The sequence below is a fragment of the Pleurodeles waltl genome, chromosome 8, assembly GCF_031143425.1.
Source record: "Pleurodeles waltl isolate 20211129_DDA chromosome 8, aPleWal1.hap1.20221129, whole genome shotgun sequence".
NCBI classification, from domain to species: domain Eukaryota; kingdom Metazoa; phylum Chordata; class Amphibia; order Caudata; family Salamandridae; genus Pleurodeles; species Pleurodeles waltl.
This window is the reverse complement of record NC_090447.1, coordinates 187,881,506-187,902,943: the sequence shown is the minus strand read 5'-3', so window position 1 is coordinate 187,902,943 and position 21,438 is coordinate 187,881,506. Positions and strand designations below refer to the sequence as shown.

At 40.9% G+C, this 21,438-nt stretch overlaps 1 protein-coding gene across 1 annotated transcript in view; it reads left to right on the top strand.

Annotated features, from left to right (window-relative positions):
* Positions 1-275: 275 nt before the first annotated feature.
* The window catches only part of SOD1 (superoxide dismutase 1), a 32,561-nt gene continuing 11,398 nt past the window's right edge, over positions 276-21,438 (top strand). Inside the window, exons 1-3 of the mRNA XM_069204044.1 lie at positions 276-438; positions 9,767-9,860; positions 17,100-17,169. Coding sequence (XP_069060145.1) covers positions 364-438; positions 9,767-9,860; positions 17,100-17,169 — 239 coding nt within the window. The 5' untranslated portion in view covers positions 276-363. The remainder of the gene's footprint in view (positions 439-9,766; positions 9,861-17,099; positions 17,170-21,438) is intronic.

The window sequence follows — 21,438 nt, the reverse complement described above, 5'->3', positions numbered from 1 at the left end:
GTCCGGTTCATATTCTTACTGTAGATTAATATTTATGCTTAGGTAATTATCTATAACATAAAATACAATTACGCGTTCGGCTCTAAACTAGAGTTTAAATATTTGTCTACAACGACAAGAGCAACGTTCATTTAGATGCCAATCCCTGTACGCTGTCTCTTCCTTTGTTATATACAAATTTGAGGTCAGCACTCTAGTTGTTTACTAGAACTCGGTGGATGTCGGTACATTGGGATTGGTGGGGAAGTCGGTGACGCAGCTCCATTTTACAATTGGTTTGGAGCGCTGTGACGCGACGCCTGTTGAAAGGAGAGTGCGCTCTACAAAGCTCGGAATCTGTCAGTGCTTCCAGCAGCTTAAACCATGGTGGTCAAGGCGGTGTGCGTGCTGAAGGGGGACAAGCAAGTGACGGGCACCGTGCACTTCACGCAGGATGAGGCAAGAAGAATGTCCGGGGCGGGGGGGGTGCTGCTTTTGAATTACTCGGGAGGGTGGATCGTTTTTTCAGCACGAATCAAAATCTTATATGTCCAGTAAATTGTCACTGCTGTCCTTCGTGGATATTATCGGAGAGTGGGGGGGGGGCTGACTTGTTGACGTTGGAAGGGGCAGCATTCGCCTTGGCATCAAAGTACGCGCTGTTTTGGCCAAGTAGAGCGGCATCAGTTGCGCATGCGTGAGGGCGATGGCTCAGGCGCCCTCGGGACCGTCTCGTGCAGGGTCAAGACCCTCCTCTAGGGAGAAGAGGCGATTACTTGCAGGGAGCTAGACTTTGTACACCTTGGTTCACTCTAAAGAGTGCTACCTCTTCCCCACCCATGTGCAATCCCTAACCTCTGTCTCTATAGGTCCCGCCCACCCTGCTGCACGTGTTCCTTGTCAAGGATCTGCGTATTGTTTTCCAGCCCTTTCAGAACTGCTAAATTAAATCGAAAGGGGGCGTCGGAGCCGAGTATTTAACTTGTTTTTGCTCCTGTTTTGAATTATAACGAGGTGAAGAGAGGAAACTCTCCTGAATTAAAAATTGTAATCGGGCAATATTTTTATAAGGGTATACACACACACTAGCGTATAAGGATGCCGTAGTGTGTATATATAGTACTAAATTAATATGCTTCCCTTAATTCGTGATTGGCGGTGTAATTGGGGTGTGTTGAGCCCCTTGCCTCTGCAACTGCTGCAGTATTGATAGTTAAGTCCTTGGTTGTAGGTTGGATGACATTTGGGTGTATTCTCTGCTCATCCACCCGCTCAAATAAGTTGGCACCAAGGGAATTATTGCTAATAATGCTGCACTCTTACTTTTTGTGCCACGTATTGTTTTCTAACCTAGTTGAAAGGATTAATGCAACTGCGTCAGAGATCTGTGTGTCCTGAGTGTTTCACTCTATAATACTGGTGACGTAGCTCAAGCGTTTAATGCATTTGCTGGTGGAATCTGCCAGCATTCTAGAGTGTTTGGTTTTATATTATCTTAGCCTCAAACGATTAATGTGTTTATAGCAGAGGGTAGTGCATAAGTGTATGTCACAGATGGGTTACATATTTCAGTTTTTTTTTAGTTCTTGAGTACAAACAGCATTCCGCTGTTTGTTAAAGAACTCCTGTGGACCATACCACCAACTTACTGTCGGCGTACAGCCCTCCCCATTACTTACCAGTGGTTTGCTTTGTCTCTAATTATTCCTTGCTTCTTTCTTGTTTGATACTTTTACTTTCTCTGCTTTTGTTTGGTCTTTCCCTGGAGCATAGTCAAAGCCATGCGTTTAATTGGATGACTTGTATCCTTCCACGACTAACACGCAGGGACCTACTTTTTTTCTTTTTCTTTCAGCACTCAATAAGAGTGATGTGTTTTCTTGATTTTTCGCTTGTGCTGCTCTTTCCCCCAAAATATTTGCCACTGACCCCCATATTGTGTTTGGGAAGTGTAATAGCAGAGAAGTGTGATGTATTCTTCTCTCTTTGCCTACATAGTAAAATATTATGCTAACGACAGCATCTTAGTGAGGATACAAATTGGGGTTGAGTGCAGATGCACCATGAAATGTTTTTAGCTCCTTTCTAGAATCCAGGCTCATCCATTAATAGCATACAGTGGACAGGTGGGCACTTGATGACCTCGCCATCCCCTGGATTTAAGTTAGGCCGGATAATTTCTTCGAAAATCTATCTGTAATGTCGTCAAGCGCTACCTCGCCAGTGTCGCATGGTCTGCTTCTGGTGAGGGCTATCGTGCCCCAACCCCACGGGTAGAGCTTTGGTAAGGTGGCATGTGTGATCCCCGACGCTTACCCACTGTCACAGCCTAGTATCCATTGTGTGGCAGAGAAGGAGCACTTTCTCTTCTGCGTGTGCCATCTGCAAACTTGTCTGTCATGGTTCTGTACAGCACTCGAGGAAGCCATGATGCTGCGGAATGCCACCGATAGTGGTTAAGGTTAATTCTGCAAACAGAGCCAAGAGTGATTTGATTTTTACAAACTGAGGCAAGGGCATTGTATTTTGTCCCTGAGTGTATACTAATTCAAAGACGTTTGTGCAGACTAACGTAGAGGATTGTGCGAGGCTGTGTTAAAAGTCCAAATTGTTTTGTTCGTGTGCGCAACAGTGACGTTTTTGATTGGGCCCCTAGAAGGAACTGGCTGACATCCGCGTTGGTAAATTGAGTATTGTGCGCTCGCAAGGAGAGAATCCTTCCACTGTGGACGGTGTTATGCGACCAGAGCCGGAATGGACACCATTGTCCCTGGCACAAATGTTCAAAGCAGCCTCGCTCTGCAGGAACTAGAATGGGGCATGGGGTTGGTTTCTTAAAGCAGCACATGACCGTGCCAGACTGGACCTGTAAGTGGCCCATCCGACAGGTGGTACTTTATTTGTTTCATGCAGAAGTCATCAGTTGGCCCCCAACTAGAAGTGGGCGAGCCGCTGAAATCTCGAGTCTGAAATCTGCCAGTGGTTCAGCTCGAACCGATAACGAACCAAGCCTTTGTCAGCTTCTGTCAGCCACCCTCACGCTACCCTCCTGCACAAAGATCTGTCGCGTGTGAAAACGCTTTAAAATACGGGAGTTCAGAATACCAACTGTACAAAAACCAATGGTTTGATTTTCTTCACTATTGTGTTGCTCAATCTATAATAATCCAGGCCACATACAGCGTTGCCTCTTGGGTCACTAATGACATGTTATTTGAAAGTAAATCTACAACGGGAGTGTGTTTAAGTGCGAGAGCCAGTTGGCAAACAAAACGTAGTTGTAAAGGGAGATAACATATCATCTTTCCACCCTGATCGAATTCTGGACAAACCAGTCGATCTTTTCTCCCTGTGACAACGTTCTCTTTTATAAAATGGTGCAACCGTAGCATTGCGAGTCACGTAGACGCCTGGGAGTTTTGGTTCGGCATTTTAACAGGCATGCCAGCAGGTCTCATCAACCTGTGGAGGTCGCGCGTCGTGTCCGCGTGGCGGACGGGGTTTCCGCTTTGTTCATACAGTGATGGGCATTGCTTGCCACTGTAAATTTGTTCACAAACGCTCCACTTCAACATCTGACCCACACACGTTAATTTCAGACTTGCTCGGTTGGCATTTACCCTAATTGGGATGATCCATAATTCGCCACGGGCAAACACACTTCTGTTGGAAAGGGCTGCATGCACTCCGCCTCTCCCTTCTGGCATGCTGCTGCAGTAACTCTTATGAAAACCGCTGAGTCACTGTCTCTTGTGTAACTTAAACTTTGGAATTGCTGGACTGTGCTACCGGTAGAAATGTGAACTTGAACCTTGGGATTTTTTTTTTTTTGAGTGAGAGTTGGTGATTTACGCTTTTGCGATGATGGTAGTGACTTGTCGATGACAAAATTAAACCGATGTTTTTGGACTTCCATTTTTAAGTAATTCGATGTTCATACATTCACTAAACAGGCTGTTGAAGTTTAGTGCTTGAGGGGCGGAGTGTTTGTTATACTACCGAACGTGTGGATTCTGCTGCTTTGTCTCTTGACATAAAGAACATCACCTGCCATGAACATAATTTGAACACATCCTAGCCCACTAAGCGGCGTTTTTTATACACACACACACATTTTTTTATTATTTTTTTCATGTATTGTTGATTTTATTGAACACATTGAAGTGCTATAAAAACTCAGTTTTCCCCCAGGGGACCGTGAAGTATGGAAACTATGTCCCTGTCCCTTGTGAAACAATGAGTTTCATCATGTTGGAAGTCATGAGTTCTTCAGCAGGATAACGCAGGATGCTTGGTCTGTTGCTCTGAGATTGAATACAATGAATTAAATGTGCTGTTAACGCCTCAGTTCTGATGCTAAAAGCTCAGAGACCGAGGCTTCCAACTGAAGCTTTGGATTTTGGCACTGAAAGGTGTGACCTGGAACTTCCGGAAATTCATAGCCATTGAATTTCTCGTGTCGCTAAGGTCATCTTGAGCCACATTCACTCTCTCTCTTCATCTGCACTTAGTTTTTTGAAACTCAAAATCTTAAAGGGGAAAAGCTGGGAGCCTAAGTCGGGCAGGACGCCTCAAAGTACATTACCTTCTGAAAGTCCACAGTGCTTCCTCACAGCTCTAAGACTGCCTGGACATCATCTAGGGCAAATGGACACAGATAGCAGTAGGAAATAGACTTAATCCTTTCCCTAGTTAGGACTTGTGTAATGTCCAATCCCAACTAGGTAGCTGTGTCTTCCACATAGAAGCCCATTTTTGTCCCTTTACTCTTTGAGAAGACAAGTTCCAGTTGATTAGACCTTACCTTTGAGAAGCACTAATGCTTGTTTACAAGGACTTGTACTTCCAAGGGATTCCACAGAATTTGCTGTTGGTGGTAGTCCAGGTGTTATGTTGAGATAAATGGTCTAAGTTAGATGAGGTTCGTTACAGATCACTGGTTGAAACAGGTTCATTTCAAACCCCTCTCCCCCCCCGCCCCCAAACACACAAAACTACAAACACCAGGTAAGAAGGACCACTAAATTCTGTGGCAGTAGAACAAGTACCCACTCAGTTATTTGAGTCTGGTTTGAGGAAAGGGGATGGAATTGCCATTACAGGGAGTGCAGAATTATTAGGCAAATGAGTATTTTGACCACATCATCCTCTTTATGCATGTTGTCTTACTCCAAGCTGTATAGGCTCGAAAGCCTACTACCAATTAAGCATATTAGGTGATGTGCATCTCTGTAATGAGAAGGGGTGTGGTCTAATGACATCACCACCCTATATCAGGTGTGCATAATTATTAGGCAACTTCCTTTCCTTTGGCAAAATGGGTCAAAAGAAGGACTTGACAGGCTCAGAAAAGTCAAAAATAGTGAGATATCTTGCAGAGGGATGCAGCACTCTTAAAATTGCAAAGCTTCTGAAGCGTGATCATCGAACAATCAAGCGTTTCATTCAAAATAGTCAACAGGGTCGCAAGAAGCGTGTGGAAAAACCAAGGCGCAAAATAGCTGCCCATGAACTGAGAAAAGTCAAGCGTGCAGATGCCACTTGCCACCAGTTTGGCCATATTTCAGAGCTGCAACATCACTGGAGTGCCCAAAAGCACAAGGTGTGCAATACTCAGAGACATGGCCAAGGTAAGAAAGGCTGAAAGACGACCACCACTGAACAAGACACACAAGCTGAAACGTCAAGACTGGGCCAAGAAATATCTCAAGACTGATTTTCTAAGGTTTTATGGACTGATGAAATGAGGGTGAGTCTTGATGGGCCAGATGGATGGGCCCGTGGCTGGATTGGTAAAGGGCAGAGAGCTCCAGTCCGACTCAGACGCCAGCAAGGTGGAGGTGGAGTACTGGTTTGGGCTGGTATCATCAAAGATGAGCTTGTGGGGCCTTTTCGGGTTGAGGATGGAGTCAAGCTCAACTCCCAGTCCTACTGCCAGTTCCTGGTAGACACCTTCTTCAAGCAGTGGTACAGGAAGAAGTCTGCATCCTTCAAGAAAAACATGATTTTCATGCAGGACAATGCTCCATCACACGCGTCCAAGTACTCCACAGCGTGGCTGGCAAGAAAGGGTATAAAAGAAGGAAATCTAATGACATGGCCTCCTTGTTCACCTGATCTGAACCCCATTGAGAACCTGTGGTCCATCATCAAATGTGAGATTTACAAGGAGGGAAAACAGTACACCTCTCTGAACAGTGTCTGGGAGGCTGTGGTTGCTGCTGCACGCAATGTTGATGGTGAACAGATCAAAACACTGACAGAATCCATGGATGGCAGGCTTTTGAGTGTCCTTGCAAAGAAAGGTGGCTATATTGGTCACTGATTTGTTTTTGTTTTGTTTTTGAATGTCAGAAATGTATATTTGTGAATGTTGAGATGTTATATTGGTTTCACTGATAATAATAAATCATTGAAATGGGTATATATTTGTTTTTTGTTAAGTTGCCTAATACTTATGCACAGTAATAGTCACCTGCACACACAGATATCCCCCTAACATAGCTAAAACTAAAAACAAACTAAAAACTACTTCCACAAATATTCAGCTTTGATATTAATGAGTTTTTTGGGTTCATTGAGAACATGGTGGTTGTTCAATAATAAAATTAATCCTCAAAAATACAACTTGCCTAATCATTCTGCACTCCCTGTATTTGGCTTCTCTTATATCTAAAGTGCCATGGTTGTTACTTGCTAAGTCTTGGAAGTGATTTCAGGTCCTATTCAAGCAAACGTTCTAACAGTTATCAAAGCAAGGATGACGGTGCCTCTTAAATGAGGTTTGCTCTGAAGTTCCCAAGTGGCTGGATATGGCAAAGTGCAGATGTTTTTAGACAATTGTTTAAAATGTTGACTGCAGGAAGCCGAGCACAAACTCTAGGAACATCTTCATTTTAAAACCAAAAACAGGACCTTGAGCCTAGCTATCGAAACTCATGTTTGAAAATTCACACCTCCCACATTCCCATCTGTAGTTATTGGGGCCATGGGGAAAAAACCTGGATTCATATAGTTGAATAAAGTGTTTTATAACTTTGCTACCCATGGCAGGGGTGTGGTATTCCTATAGCCCGACTCCCAGGACATACTCTTTGGGGTCAAGGGCAAGTTTTCAGATGTGTTTTGTCCAGGGGAAAAGTAGGCCTAACCCTCTGCAGCACAAAACCTTTGACTGCCAATTTACAGTGCCACATTATGGAGCAGGGAGGGCAATTGTCCGCAGTTGAGGTATTTTTTGTGCACATTAATGCTGTTCAAACTTGTATTTATGGTTCAATAATGCAAAGCCTTTGTTAGTAGGGTCACTGCTCCAAATAAATGTTGTAAGCTGCGACTGCACTACTGACAGTGGTTCCAGTGGAAAAAAAAAAAAAAAATATGTACACACATTTGCAAAGTTTAACACTGAGGCTACGTATAACGCTCCCAGAATGCTCTCTGATTAGATGCAAATATTTGCAGAAGTTTGAAAGCAAGATTGATGATTCTTTGCTTTTAAAATAAAATGTTCACAAAAAACATGCAACTGGAAGACACAAAGGTTTTGCTAAACTATAGTGACATTTTAGGTACCATTTCTTTGAAGCATCATTTATTAATATGTGCTGATGTATGTGCTAGTATTTCCCAAAATATTCACAATGGAAGGTCAGTGTAACCAGTTCCAACAAGATTATGGGAAACATGAAAATAACCATTGGTAAAACCAATAGGTCTGACATTTGTGATCAGTCTTTTGTTTTGTCAATGTGTGTCTGGGTTTGACATGGCTTTTGTAAAACTTTATTGTTGTTGGAGCTGCTGGGCCCTCACTGTTGAAACAAGCAAGAATATTGTTTTGGTAAAAAAAAAAAACACATTGCCACAGTAGTGCCTGGCAATTGGACACAACTATGTTGTGTGCCACTATGTTTTGTGCCAATATATTCCTCGTGAAAGAGCAGATTGTGATCATTCACATTGAAGCCAGCCAAATGGGACATCGTTTATCTTAATAAAAAGAGAAGGTCTGATTAATGCCAGACCTAGTTTGAAGCCCAGTTCTTAAAGACAGTCACAAACGTGCACCCACTACATTTGTCTTTGCGTTCATGCATATTTACATATTTCATGAATTTACAGAAGTATACCAGAAAATTGTACTCCTAGAAAATTTGTGAACTGTACTTTAGCACAAGCAAATATGCATATATAGATTTGCTCATGTGAAAGTCTGGTGAGCGTTTGCAAGTTCACTTTCCCTCCAACCACTTTTTTCCCAACCCTGGAAGAAGTTTTACTTCAACCTTTTGCCAGGAGTAAATTTCCAACCTTTCTCGGTATTGGAAAAGATCAGAGAAGAGCTGTTGAAACCTTAAAACATGGAAGTTACTAGGTGTGAGCAGACTTTAAAGGACATTCCAACCCTGCAACTACTGCTACTTCCAGCCCCAGTACTTATATCTGTAGAAAAGTGTCACAATAAGTAAATTGCTAGTATTAAAGTTCTTCTATAGTATTGACCCGGATATAATCAGAGAGGCAGTTATCAAAGCTTTTATATAATACGATTGCTGCTATAATTCGTTGCCGCACTACATGGAACCAAAGGGACAAGTAGATTTATGAAGTAACCTGTCCCATCGACAAGTAGATATTTTATTAAATTCCACACCCTTGCCATGGTGAGAGGTTTTTGTTACTTCAGTGATTAGTATATTGTTTATCTTTTCTACCTAGCACCAAAAGGAGCAAATCACTGTTATTTTATCTCACTTCATAAGGCCCCCCCCCCCCTCCAAAAACAAAATTGGTATTATTCAATTGTAACTAACTTTCTTGTTGACTTGCAGATAAATATTTTTTCTTCAGTCCTGCCTCTGAAGATAACCTCTTGTCCGCATGTCATGCAGACTACTACTTATAATGTATACCGGCCTGTATGTGGCTGTGTGCAGTATTCTGTGATGCTGTCCGTAAGGTAGTAGGGAGTTGATATAGATGTTCGTAATGTTTGAGGGTGGATGCACTATGGGAATGAGGCGATTGAAAAGGGGTAGTCGCCACATATCATCCTACCTGCATCAACTGTTCTGGGCCATGACTCTGATACACACAAACGGGGGAGTTCCTGCTGTTGGAGAACTATGTTGTACATTTATATCCGTGATTTGATTTACTTGTGTTCTAAAATGAATTTCCATGCAGGAGTGAGTATAGACCGCCAAGTGAATGGAACTTTGAAAATATACTGGACCAATTTGCAAGATTAGTCTTCTTTCTTATTATATGTTACTCATTGCCTGTTTCTTACTTGACATAATCTCTCTTGACTAGTCCGCCTCTTACAACAATTAATTTCTCAGTTGCATTCTGCAATATTTACATTTTAGGGTCACATTCTTCTCTATGCGTTTGATTGGATTTATTGCTCTTGTGCATCTGAAGACACTGGTTTGAATGTTAAGAATTACAGATGAAGTATTTACATTTGAAGCAAAGAAAGGGCAAATGTTGTTAGCTACCAACTCAAACGATGCCTTCCAGCTGGATCTGTGGTACAGCACCTTGGCTTTCTGGTGCATTGGAAAGGGGGGGGGGGGGTGTGTGTGTGTGTGTGTGTGTGTGTGTGTGTGTTTTTCTCGATTTGTAATAGTAGGACGTTATTATAATATGCCATGACAGATTGATGAACAATAATGACAATGAAAAAGCTAGAACTACAAATAGTTTGAGAACAGTAATGACAATTCCCCACCCCCTTTAAAAAAAAAAAAATATATATATATTTATTTTTTTCCTTTAGGCGGGTGGACCAGTTACCGTTGAAGGAAGTATTCAGGGATTGACTCCTGGCAAACATGGCTTCCATGTCCATGCTTATGGCGACAACACAAATGGTAATGTGTTAAAATCATAATCCAATCTGTTTATTGCTAGTTTTAACCATTTATGTGGGTTCTGTTACTAGGTACTTTTGCGGCTAAGTGACAACTTCAGAGTTTTAAAGGGACTGGAAGGGTAAAGGATTATAATAGCATGACAAGCAAGAAACGTATAGATTTCGAGGATCCAGATGTAGAGCGGATCAGGTGGCTTGGCTTGCGTGCACTCGGCTGAATTTCAGTCAGCCAGTTTTGTTTTAAAAAAAGATGAAGTGTAAGATGATTTCAAGGGGAAGAACTTGAGTAATGCAGCGATCTTTCACCAAAGCTAATGCACTGCTGGTTTAGAGAGATGGATGATTGAACATGTTTGGCTGGTTGCTCTCTGGAGAGCTAGAGTGGTGCCTCTCTTCGGAGTGTAGTGGGTTCTGCACATGGTTTTGAATCCAGCGAGTGGTCTACAGAATTTGGAAGGAGTTAACTCCATGGGTTAGCAGAAAATGATCTGCAAGGCATTTCAAATTTTAACTGGAGTCACTGCAGGAATGTTATTAAACTGAAAAATGACTGCTGTTAGTACCATAAAAATCTTGTTCAACATCTGTAGGAAAAGGGATACTTCAGAAGAGTTCTGTATGGTTGGTAGGTTAAATGGCTGCATTCGCTATTGGCACGATGGAGAATTCATAATCAGTAGTACCACCCAGATCATGGACGTGATGATCAGGTAAAAAGGGGTTCTCTCTTGGAGTGTGCCTAGTGAAATAGGCGATCAGAGTCCACCAGCCACACAAGCAGGTCCTCCAACTTAAATTCATTCAGATCAAGGTAGTTATTATTGATCATCACTGTATGTGCATGGAACAACGAACAACCTTTGACAACCACTAGTTCACAATAGAAGCTTAAATTGTAGCTGAGTTTCTTGGACATATTAAAGCTGGTCTGTGACTACCATTAATTTACACAAGTGGTATCTCATCAGCATGTGACGCCTTGATGAATACTTTTTACCTGTTGCCCATATAGAAGCTACCCCCTGGACTTCCTCTTACAGCAGACCACACCCCTTTTCCCGTTCTGGTTGCTAGCTTCTCCTTCTATCCTCCATCCACAGCTTGCAAACCCAGACAAAATCAGAACCTGATGCACTAATAACCCCTTTTTCTGATACTCTTTTAGTAAACTATTTCCATCATTGTTCATGTGACTCGCAATTTCAAGCCTCATCATCCTTATTCTGATGGTCTCCACTCTTTTTTACTTCATTACCACAATGGAAACCTATATTCATACCAATGGCTCTGTTACTCAGGTCCACACTACCGTCTCTCAATCCACTTTATATCTTTCTGCTGTATTGATCTGTTTTTCCCTTTAACAAGACACACTTGACTTTATCCCCATCTGAGACCACCCTCCTCATTTTTGTATTCAGTCATTTGCCGACGCCTTAACTTTACCCTCGTTTGCTTCCCGAGCCCGGCCAGGTTCTTTAAGAAGCTTAACCTGGTTATTCACACACTACATCACTTCTCTTGCTGCCCTAACCCCCAAACATGGAGGCACACACAGAGGCCTTGATGTGTTAATTTGACACTCTTACCAACCCCCACAGTTGGCTCAGTACACTTCCTGGCTTACCCCCTTATGATTCTGGGGTAACCTGAGATGTTGGAGCGTCTGGGTGAGATAGTCAGGAAGAACTGGGTCCCTCCCGGGGGATGTTATCGGTTGCACCCAGGGCCACAAATAAATGAGTGAGTTAGTACATGGAGTGGAGCACAAGATTGGAAGAAGGAACCAGAAAGTTCAGGGGATGCGCCCCCGAGATATAGGGGGGGGGGGGGGGGGGGGGGGGAGGAATGTACCACCGTGATACGTGCTGTTGTTTTAGTTGGATCTAGTGGACATCCTCAAGTGGGAGTGGTGCCGAGCTACACCTCAAGTACATTCCAATGCTCACTTGCTCCGGATGTCAATTTTGCTGCACATTTTTATTTTATGTGTTCTATGTATAAGTTTTTTCGAAATGAAAAATGAGAATAAAAACAAGTTTAAAAAAAAAAAAAACAATTCTGGGGTAACATACCGGCTTCGTCTGGTCTATCAGTGCCCTGACTGTCGCCTGACTATTGAGTTCTCTCCCTCTGTCGGCTGAAATAAAAACAGCAGTCAGGATTGGGACTGTGGCAGGGGGAACAGCAGTCGAAGTTAACAAATAAGACAAGATTGATGGTCCTTCTTGCTTGATGTGCCATTTGGCTACCGAATAGTGCATTTGCGAGATCTCAAAAGTCTGTAGACTGGAGGTGCTCTGCGGGGAGGTGGGGAATAAGAAGTAATTGTGCATAATCCCTATCGAGATGAAAGCTCTGACACAGGATGTTTTTTTATAAATGATCTATTAATCATGTTTGTTCAAAGATAATGATTCACATAAATTGATAAACCGTAATTACACAAGTTCTAGAACATGTACTTACAATAAAATAATCAAAGTACTCTATCACTTAAAACTGTCAACGTTATTCATGATCCTAAAACCTGTTTCGATGTCGTTATCAAATATTAGAAACAAATGTAACATTTTGAATACGTTTTTATTCTGTATAGAAAGAGCAAACACTCAAATAAAATATGATCATTATTTGGGATAACCTGGAAAAAAAAAAAAAAAAAAACTTTTTCTTGGTTAGTCCACTAGTCCAAACATGTGATCGGAAGGAGGTATACTTGCCCAAGCGTTTTTAATCTGTACGTTCAGAGTATTTTAACTTGTCATGATATAAAATGAACGACTGCTTTAATGTAAGCTGTAAACTCTAAATATTTTTCTTTCTGCAATGTTTTCTACTTCATATATTGCACAAGTCTGAACGTTGTTAATAGCACACCAGAATTGCTATAGTCCTCCAGCAGATCAAAAAATGAAATCCTGTAAGGCCTAAGTATTTATAATGAAGTTTGGGCCAAGATAATGGGCTTCTTAGTATAACACCAAGCATATAAAAGTAAATCGATACAACCACTCAAACCTTCCTGAGGCCACAACCCACTGTAAATATTTTAGTTGAAGTAGTGGACCACAAGGAGAAAGGCCTCCACCATGCCCTACCTTCCAGCTAATTAATTATAGGTTGGAATTTGGTGAACATTGTTGTGAGCCATTTATTAATGCAGGAATGGCTTTTGTGTGTTAGACCTGAAACAATGGGTGTAATGAAAGGCTGTCGTATTTACTATTTAAGTTACAAGTGTATTAGTAAGAATCTTCAAGGCCTTGCTTAGTTCATGAAAACTGTGAACTAGAGTTAAATGGCATTTCCCTCTAAATTGGTTGGCCCCAAAAAACGTTTTGCCATGAACGGATTCTATAAAAATACCTTTAGTCGTTGAAGTGGAAGTAATTGTATAAAACAGCCCACAAGGATGTTAATAGAAGTCTAGAGGGAAAGTACCGGTGTGCAGAAAAATGACAATTTCTTTGTGGGTGTTTTCAGTAGACTGGGATCTCAAGGCCGGTGTAGTTGCAAGTGGATCTGAGTAGCTTTAATTGAGAAGCTTGACTTTGTCATAAAAAGTTAATTTTATTGCTTTGTCATTTTTTAAGGTGCGTGGGTTGTTGAGCTGCTAGCAAGGCCTTTAATAGATTGAATACCATAAGGAGGAGCGTGTAGACCAATTTGTCTCTGAAGATGCAGTAGCTATTCGAGACTCCAATGTTAATGTTTTCTATGTAGCATGTATGTATGTGTTGCCCAGTTCCCTCAGAAGAGATTATCTCCTTGGGGTTGAAAGTTGGGTAGTTTAGTACTGTACAGATGGTGCCTTAGCTTGCCTTCTCATATAATTTAATGCCCTGCTCTGACCTGCCCTTCCCTCTCCTCCTCGTGGGGCAGTGCCAACATTAGTACAGGCTCCTCATCTTTTATTCACTCGAGCATGACGAGGCTGGGAACCAGCCAGAGTAAAGGGTTCCTGACATTGTTTGGGATTGGGGGCCTCCACACTTGCACCAAGACAAGGTGGCACGAGCATGTTGCACCTTGAAGTTGTATAGCGCTGGCGTTTTCTAATCCAAATCAGCTATGTTACTGGTAGTATTTTGAAGAGCTAAAGGAACTCATCTTGGTTAAGGAAGCCCACCACCTTAAGTTGCATTATGACATGACCCCAACCTCTAGAGGTGAGTGACTGTCTCGCAGGTACTTCCTGGATAGCCAAAGCGGCGCTCTCAAGATTTACTGAGCAATGCAGTGTTCTCCGAGCATGACATTTGGTGCCAGCATGGCTGATAGCCTTTTTTTCTGGCCATGTATCAGTAGTCATTTTCTAAGAGTTTTATAAATTGATTAGCCTTTACTCAAGGGAAAGGTACCTTCATTCAGTAGGAGAGAAATGGAAGACTAGATGGTCCGGGTTTTTCCCAGTCCGGGCAGTAACTCTGTGGTGGGCATTACGTAGATTTCAGACGCAAGCACTGTAAATATTCGAGAATGTAATGTAAAAGTCTGCCTTTTGCTCTCTCCCTACCTATCTTTCTGTTTGTCTCTCTCTCTGCCTCCCTCGCTCTTTCTTCTCACTCTGCCTCACTGCATATTTCCCCATCTCTCTCTGCCTGTCTCCTTGTTACTGCATTTCTCACTCTCTTCCGGTCTGGCTCCCTAGCTTTAAAACATGGTTATCAGATGACTGTGGCCTGGGAATTTAATACCACGTGGGTTTAAAGCACCTCTCCAAGACAAGTAGCCCTTATTTACTAAGTTTATTTGTAGTTGGGGATTTGAATTAACTCTTGTGCTGAATTGATAAAACTCACAAGCCAGCAGACTACTGATAATATGGGTGCATGTAGCCTTCCACAGAGGCTGCAAGTGCATCACCCTTGAGCTGGTGTTCTTCATTCCAAGTGCAGTTAAGTACCAATAAATATTGGTTGGTCAGGTGAATTTTTAGTTACTGTTGAAATTACAGAGTTCGCCGAATCAGTCTAAGCATTACCATAGAAGTAAAGCTTGCCAGAACTGGTAATATGTTTCTCGTAATATGCTCGAGATGTAGATGGACTGCCATGCTAAATCGGGAAACATCTTAAACTTTATGTAACCCATTAAAGAGCCATGAAGAACACAATCAGATTGATGGCCAAGGCATCTTTACTAATGAGTCTAAACTAAAGCAGCTCATCGGTGAACTAACAGCAAATTTAATAACCCAGATAAGAAGGGCAGAGGGCACTGTGGACTACAAGACAGAATTGCATATAATAAACCAATGAATAAATATATAATCACAAACTCGGTGCTGGGAAAGAACATTTTGCAACTAAAGTAAGTTTGGCCTTTAGCGCCACTAGAATATCATTTAAGACTCCATCCCTGGCAAACGTACGTGATGCACCATGAGGTGATCCCAAGTCATTCTGTAGTAGTAGTCCTAGTACATAAAGTTTTTAAAAAGTCAGGAAAATTCGATATATTGGATTATTGCATAGCAGCTACAAGGCAAAGGTTAGTATAACTGTACCGTTTGACAATTGGACCACCATGACGCACTTTGATATATTGTATCCACTCTGATCAAATGGCTGAAACCTCAGCCTGTTGGACATTTATCCTGCAGACATCACTTCTGCCCTCTCTCCGACACAGTTTGGTGGAGACGCACACGTAGGCTTTTATGTGTTCTCATATTGCAAGTAAAAGTATATGAGGCTGGGCTTTGTTACCTAATTATTAATAGTAAAATTGGGTCTGTTTTTCAGAATGATCAACTGTCTACTACATGTCAATCCACCCCATACGTAATCCTCACGGTAATGGAATGCTTGGGGCCGTAGAGATAATTAATCTCTTGCAAAAGGCATTAAAGAACGAAAGCTATAGGCATTAGAACAGAATGTTTTCCAGCTTTTACAGTAACTCGGGAAATAATGCAGTTTTCTCAGTTTGAGCACGAGAGTTACAAACCGTTTCAACTTAGATGAGCGTTTTATTTCCAGATCACGCAGACTCACAAGGGATTACTAGAAGGACATGTAATGCAGAATGCAAGTTAGATATAATGTTAAGCTTGCAGACTTTGCAGGCCAAGAAGGAGGAGCGACCAAGACACCGGTTAAGATGCACCGAACAGACTGTTTTAATATCACCCTATTCCTTTCTCCTAGCCAGTACAGTTATTTAGGACTTTCACAAATTAGATAAAGCCTTTTCGGGTTTATTAACACTGGGTGCAGAATTTGTGATGTTTTGCAAACAATTCTGATCCTTTTCCGTAACAAAAATTTAAGATACAAGGGCACAGATGCATTAAGAACCATATCTTCTGTGGAAAGATCAAATAGTCTGCTACACGCCTATGGACCCTCGCATGATTAAAAAATTAAGGGGTGAAGGGGGTGCTTAATACAGAAATGTGGGCACCCAGAGATATTTAAGGCTGGGTTAAGATGTTGAGGGTTTTCTATGACTTCAGAAGAACCATGGCATTGACCTACTGATGCAAACAATTGACGAATTAGGAGGCAAAGCCTTTGAATAATTTGATAGATTACTCATCATCCTTCTTGAACGATGGGAAGAGTCCTAATGTTTAATTTTTCTTGCAGCCGTTGTTGAGCCATGTTCTGAGCAGGTTCCGTAAAGCATTTTGGTAGAGACTGCAATTCACCTTGATGTTCGGGTGGCTGCAAGCATGCATCAAACTCGAATGCGGGTCTTCTGGATTCTTTTCTGACTCCGAGCCCGATTTCATTTGTGTCAGCCAGAGTTTTTCTTCATGACATTTTCTGACAGAATGGACACTAAGGAAGATGACACTTAGGATTAGGGTATGGAAGTTAGATTTGAAACCGGTCGTGCATGTCTTTAAGGAGAAAAAAAAAAACAGAGCCCAATTATCGTAGTATCAGGAGTTTTTAACCTTAAAGTTAATTTCTCTCATCCATATACATTGAGATACAGGAAATGTGTTTATTCCTATGCAGGAGAGGGATTACCAAGTACATATCCTTAATGCTACCCAGACACATACGCCAGTGTTTGTGTGCCTGCCTTTACTCTTAATGATGTAAAATGCAGGAGGTAGTGGGATTGATCATTCCAAAGTTGTAGAGAAGCCTGAATATTGATACTCGTGATTTGAAAAGCATTGCTATTTTGTGAGTTTTCTTTAATTTTGCTATAGAAAATGCATTTGAGGTTTTACATTTTAATAATTTTGTTTTCTGGTCTTTATGATTTGCTGTAGGCTGCATGAGTGCAGGGTCACACTTCAACCCAGAAGACAAAAAACATGGTGCACCTGGGGATGCAGTCAGGTAAGAAATGTCTTCTTTGTAACCTCTGTAGCAGGGTATGTTCCCTATTTAATCATTAGGGACCCCGGTGCTAGTTAACTAGAGTTGATACATCCCTTTTTCCCTGATTTTTTTTTTTTTTTTTTTTTTTTTTTTTTTATATATATATATATATATATATATATATATTTTTTTTTTTTCAAAAAAATGGTGCAATGCAGTCACACACAAAAGGGCTGCACAATATCCGAACAAGTTCGTAAAATGTAGAGTCAAAGACCACTCGTATATAATCTCATCGGCTCCAATTTATTGAAAAAAGTTTAAATGCAGGTTAGTTTCACACCGCATGAAAAAATATAATAAATAAGAGGCACAATAAAAGAGTCTCTAATGTGCCCACCAAGAACAAACACACGCTGTCCCAACCAAATGTCGACGCGTTTCGGCAATAGCCTTCAACTGGACATTGGCAGACATTTTTACACCCAACTATTTAAACCCTATAGTCCTTCTTTTGTTATTGACTACATAACTAAAAGGAAAGTGCAAACAGAGCGGCCATTTTGTAACATAACCGTTTTAGATTTCAAAAGTAGAGAATAGTGACCCTGTGCTTGGATGGGATATGAACTCTTAAATATAACGTTATGTATTTCTTTTATATTGTAATACAACATCACATTTATGATATAATCACTTATGAATGCATAAATAGATATGTTTTCTCAATTGATAATTAATAAATACGAGGAGGAAAACAACCCATATATAAATATTTTTTTCTCCTTTTTCTCTCTCTAATATCCAAATATTGTCCACTTTTTGCTTGACAATTTCAAAAGCTTGATATATAAATAGATAAATATATGTACTATGTTATTTTCAATAGTCAATCTATATACAAGCTATAAATAAATGGAATAATTCCAGTCAATTTATATCAAAGAATAGCGATAAAAGATATATAAAAAGGACAGATATATAGATAATAAATAACCAAAATTCTATACAATTTATGCTGACATATAAATATCTCAATTAGTCTTAATGACAGTATTAAATTCAGTTATGAATAAATAGTTACACAATTCATAAAAATGGTAAAAAGGTCCTCCAGATATCAATATAATATCAACAGAAAAAATTATTATCAATATATCTATGACACAGGTAAAGATACCATTAATCTTGGAATTAAAAATATAACCCATCAAATTCAACAGGGATATGTATGTGCAAACCACTAAAGTATCCCTCAAAAGTTCATAAAGTGCAAAAGTAATAAAATGAGTGTAAAATCATTAAGGAAATTGATAATGTAAATATGAAATAACAAAATAAACTGTGTCCTAATCCGGAAATATTATTGATCAGTAACAGGATCCCGAAAAAATCTTCAATACAGAATGAATTTCATATTTTCTACTGTAAGAATATGTAAATGTAAAGATCTAAAATTTCACAGATGTACATGAAGCTCTGCATCCAAGTTATGACCCCAGGGGTTTTCTGTGCCTAAGAGTAGAATCATTTTCGACTCAATTTGTCTCAACTGGGCAGTTCTATTAACCCCCCGGGGGTGTGCAGCGATGGTTTTAATGCCATCAAATGTTAGAGAACTGCAATTGCCTTCATGTACATCCCAGAAGTGTTTAGCCAAAGGGTAAGATGGATCATGGTTCTTGATGGCTCTAAGATGTTGTAAAAACCTGACTTTCAATTTATGAATGGTGCTGCCTCATATTTTTTATGGCAGCCACATTCAATAACATATACGACATATTCAGTTTCACAGGTAATGCGATCTGCTATATCACAAATTTTCCCTTCAAATGTAGTGTATGTGTGGGTATTTTGTGCATATAAGCAAGATTTACAGTGCCCACATTGCCAAAAACCGAGGCTTTTCTTAGTTAGCCAAGATGAATTATCTTTGGAACTAAATAGACTTCTGGTGAGATGGTCACCCAATGATTGAGTTTTACGATATGTTATATGTGGATGGGGACCTATACTGTCCTTTATGGCAGAGTCATGTCTCAGAACATGCCAATTTTTTAGTATGATGTTATTTAGTTGAGTGTTGAGAGTTAAATTCGAGAAAGTCTAGGTGAAGATCCATCATTTTGATCCTGATTATTGGTGCTACCAGATTTGAAAAGAAGTTTTTCTCTAGACATGTTCAGCACCCTCGAATGTGCATCTTTAAGGGATAACCTCTCTCCAGAAATCTCTGTCATGGTAACAATTTCAGTATTGAAACATTCATCATTAGAACAAATTCTGCGAGCCCGTTGAAATTGACTATATGGAATGCTCCATTTCAAAGCTTTTGGGTGACCGCTATTAGCATGCAGAATTGAGTTACAAGCTGTGGGTTTACGAAATATAGTTGTCTGTAAACTGTCCTTTTGTACAGAAATCTGGACATCAAGAAATTCTATAGTTTGGGCACTATATTTTAAATCTAAGTGGATATTAAGCTCATTATTGTTCAAGATGTTGTTATTTTTGGTTTTAAATGAAATCCCTTGTCCATTCCTCTACATCCTATCCTACCAAGGATCCTCTTGCTCACTATCCCTTGCTAATGTTTTGCCAGCAGCTGGTGGGTGGCTATCTTAAAATGGGTTTTTGACCCTACCAAAATGGCCACAAGAATGTGCACGTTTTCAAAGGGCATAAAAAAAGTGGTCCAGGCAGTACTGTGTGTGATCTTTTCATGAAGTAATACTCTAGTTTTTGAATCTCAGGCTATCATCTCCTTTATTTTAAAATGGCACGGGTCTGAGGCCTCATGAGTCGTCTCCGATAAAACCGGTGACCAGGTTGTGACAAAAGGACTTAGGACCCAAGTGCAAGCATGCATCCCATTAGAATATAAATATTGGCCCTTCCACTGGCTGATGGATTCTTTGAATGTAAACTAAATTTATGTTACTAGCACCATGTAATAGAGAAGGTAGTAGTCTGCAGTATTATTTATTGTTGCGGGACCTGTCCAAGTTTCGATTCAGTGTTGTGCTGACGCAGTTTTCTCAGTTAGCTCACATCTGACAAAGCTGGTTCAATTAGGAAAAATAAAATAAAAATCTGTGCTCTCATTTGGACTGTGTATTGGAAATGCTTCGGTCTTAAGAATCTCCTGGATGCTCAAAATCAGACCCTATTATCTCTTTATTAATTTTTGAGCCAAAATGGGATAATGCACCTTGATGAGGTTTGTCACCCCCTTTGGCCTGTCTGCGTGTGCAGAATGGAATTGGGTTTCGTACAGTTGAACTTGAGCCTTACTCTGTCCTCCTACCTTAATGGTTATTTCGCAGGAAGAAAATCCCACTCAGAAAACATATCTGCACTCCAATGTTTTACTAACATATTTGAGACCTGCTGAAAGCTTACCTAGGAACCCATTCGGTCATTGCTTAGAATTGGCTTTATGGTTTGTCACCCACATTTGCCTGCTTTCTATTTGCTGCCTTTGTTTTATTTCGCTCAGTTTGTGTTTGTCCCTCCCATGGAGTACAGCTGGTTTACCATCTCCCTTATTGGCTCTGTTTCCAACAGTGTCAGCTTTCAAGTAACATTTTGTCTCTTTCTTGAAGCACTCCATGTGAGTGCATGTTGTTTCCCTTGTGAGCTTCTCTTCCTACTGTCAGCGCTCCATGTTTCTTCTTCCATGTTCTGCTGTCAGCTCTCCCGCACCTTACTTTGTCTTTCTCTCCTGTCCTCCCTCATTGTTGTTCTCCCTTTATCCGCCACCGCTTCCTACCAATGTGTTTCTATCCGACACTTAAATATTTCTTGCTATTGTGCAGTCCTTCACTCCACCAAAGCTTCCTCACCCACAACTTTTTTTTTTTTTTTGTCCACCCGCCCTCAGTTGCCACGGTTGCTTAGTGTACACCCACCCACCCTCCAATGTAGTTCCTTTTTTCCCCAACTCCCACCCTCAATTCCTTATTGTCCTCTAACCCTCCCTCATTACTTAGTGTCTGCCTATCCTCTGTTGGCTCCCTCTATTGCAGTTGTTGCTTCTTCTCCCCATCCCCTCTGTTGCAGCTGTTGCTAAGTGTCCATCAAACCATCTGTCCATTGCCATTGTTTTTTCCCCTAAACCTCCCTTGTCTGTTGCTCTGTGTCCATCGACCACAAATAATTGCTGTTTCTTTTTCACTACCTACCCTCCCTCCCTCTGTTGGACATGTTGCTTTCTCTACCCATCCTTCCTCCAAAGTCTGTTGCTTAGTGTCCACTTACACTGCCTCCGTTACTGCTGTTGCTTAG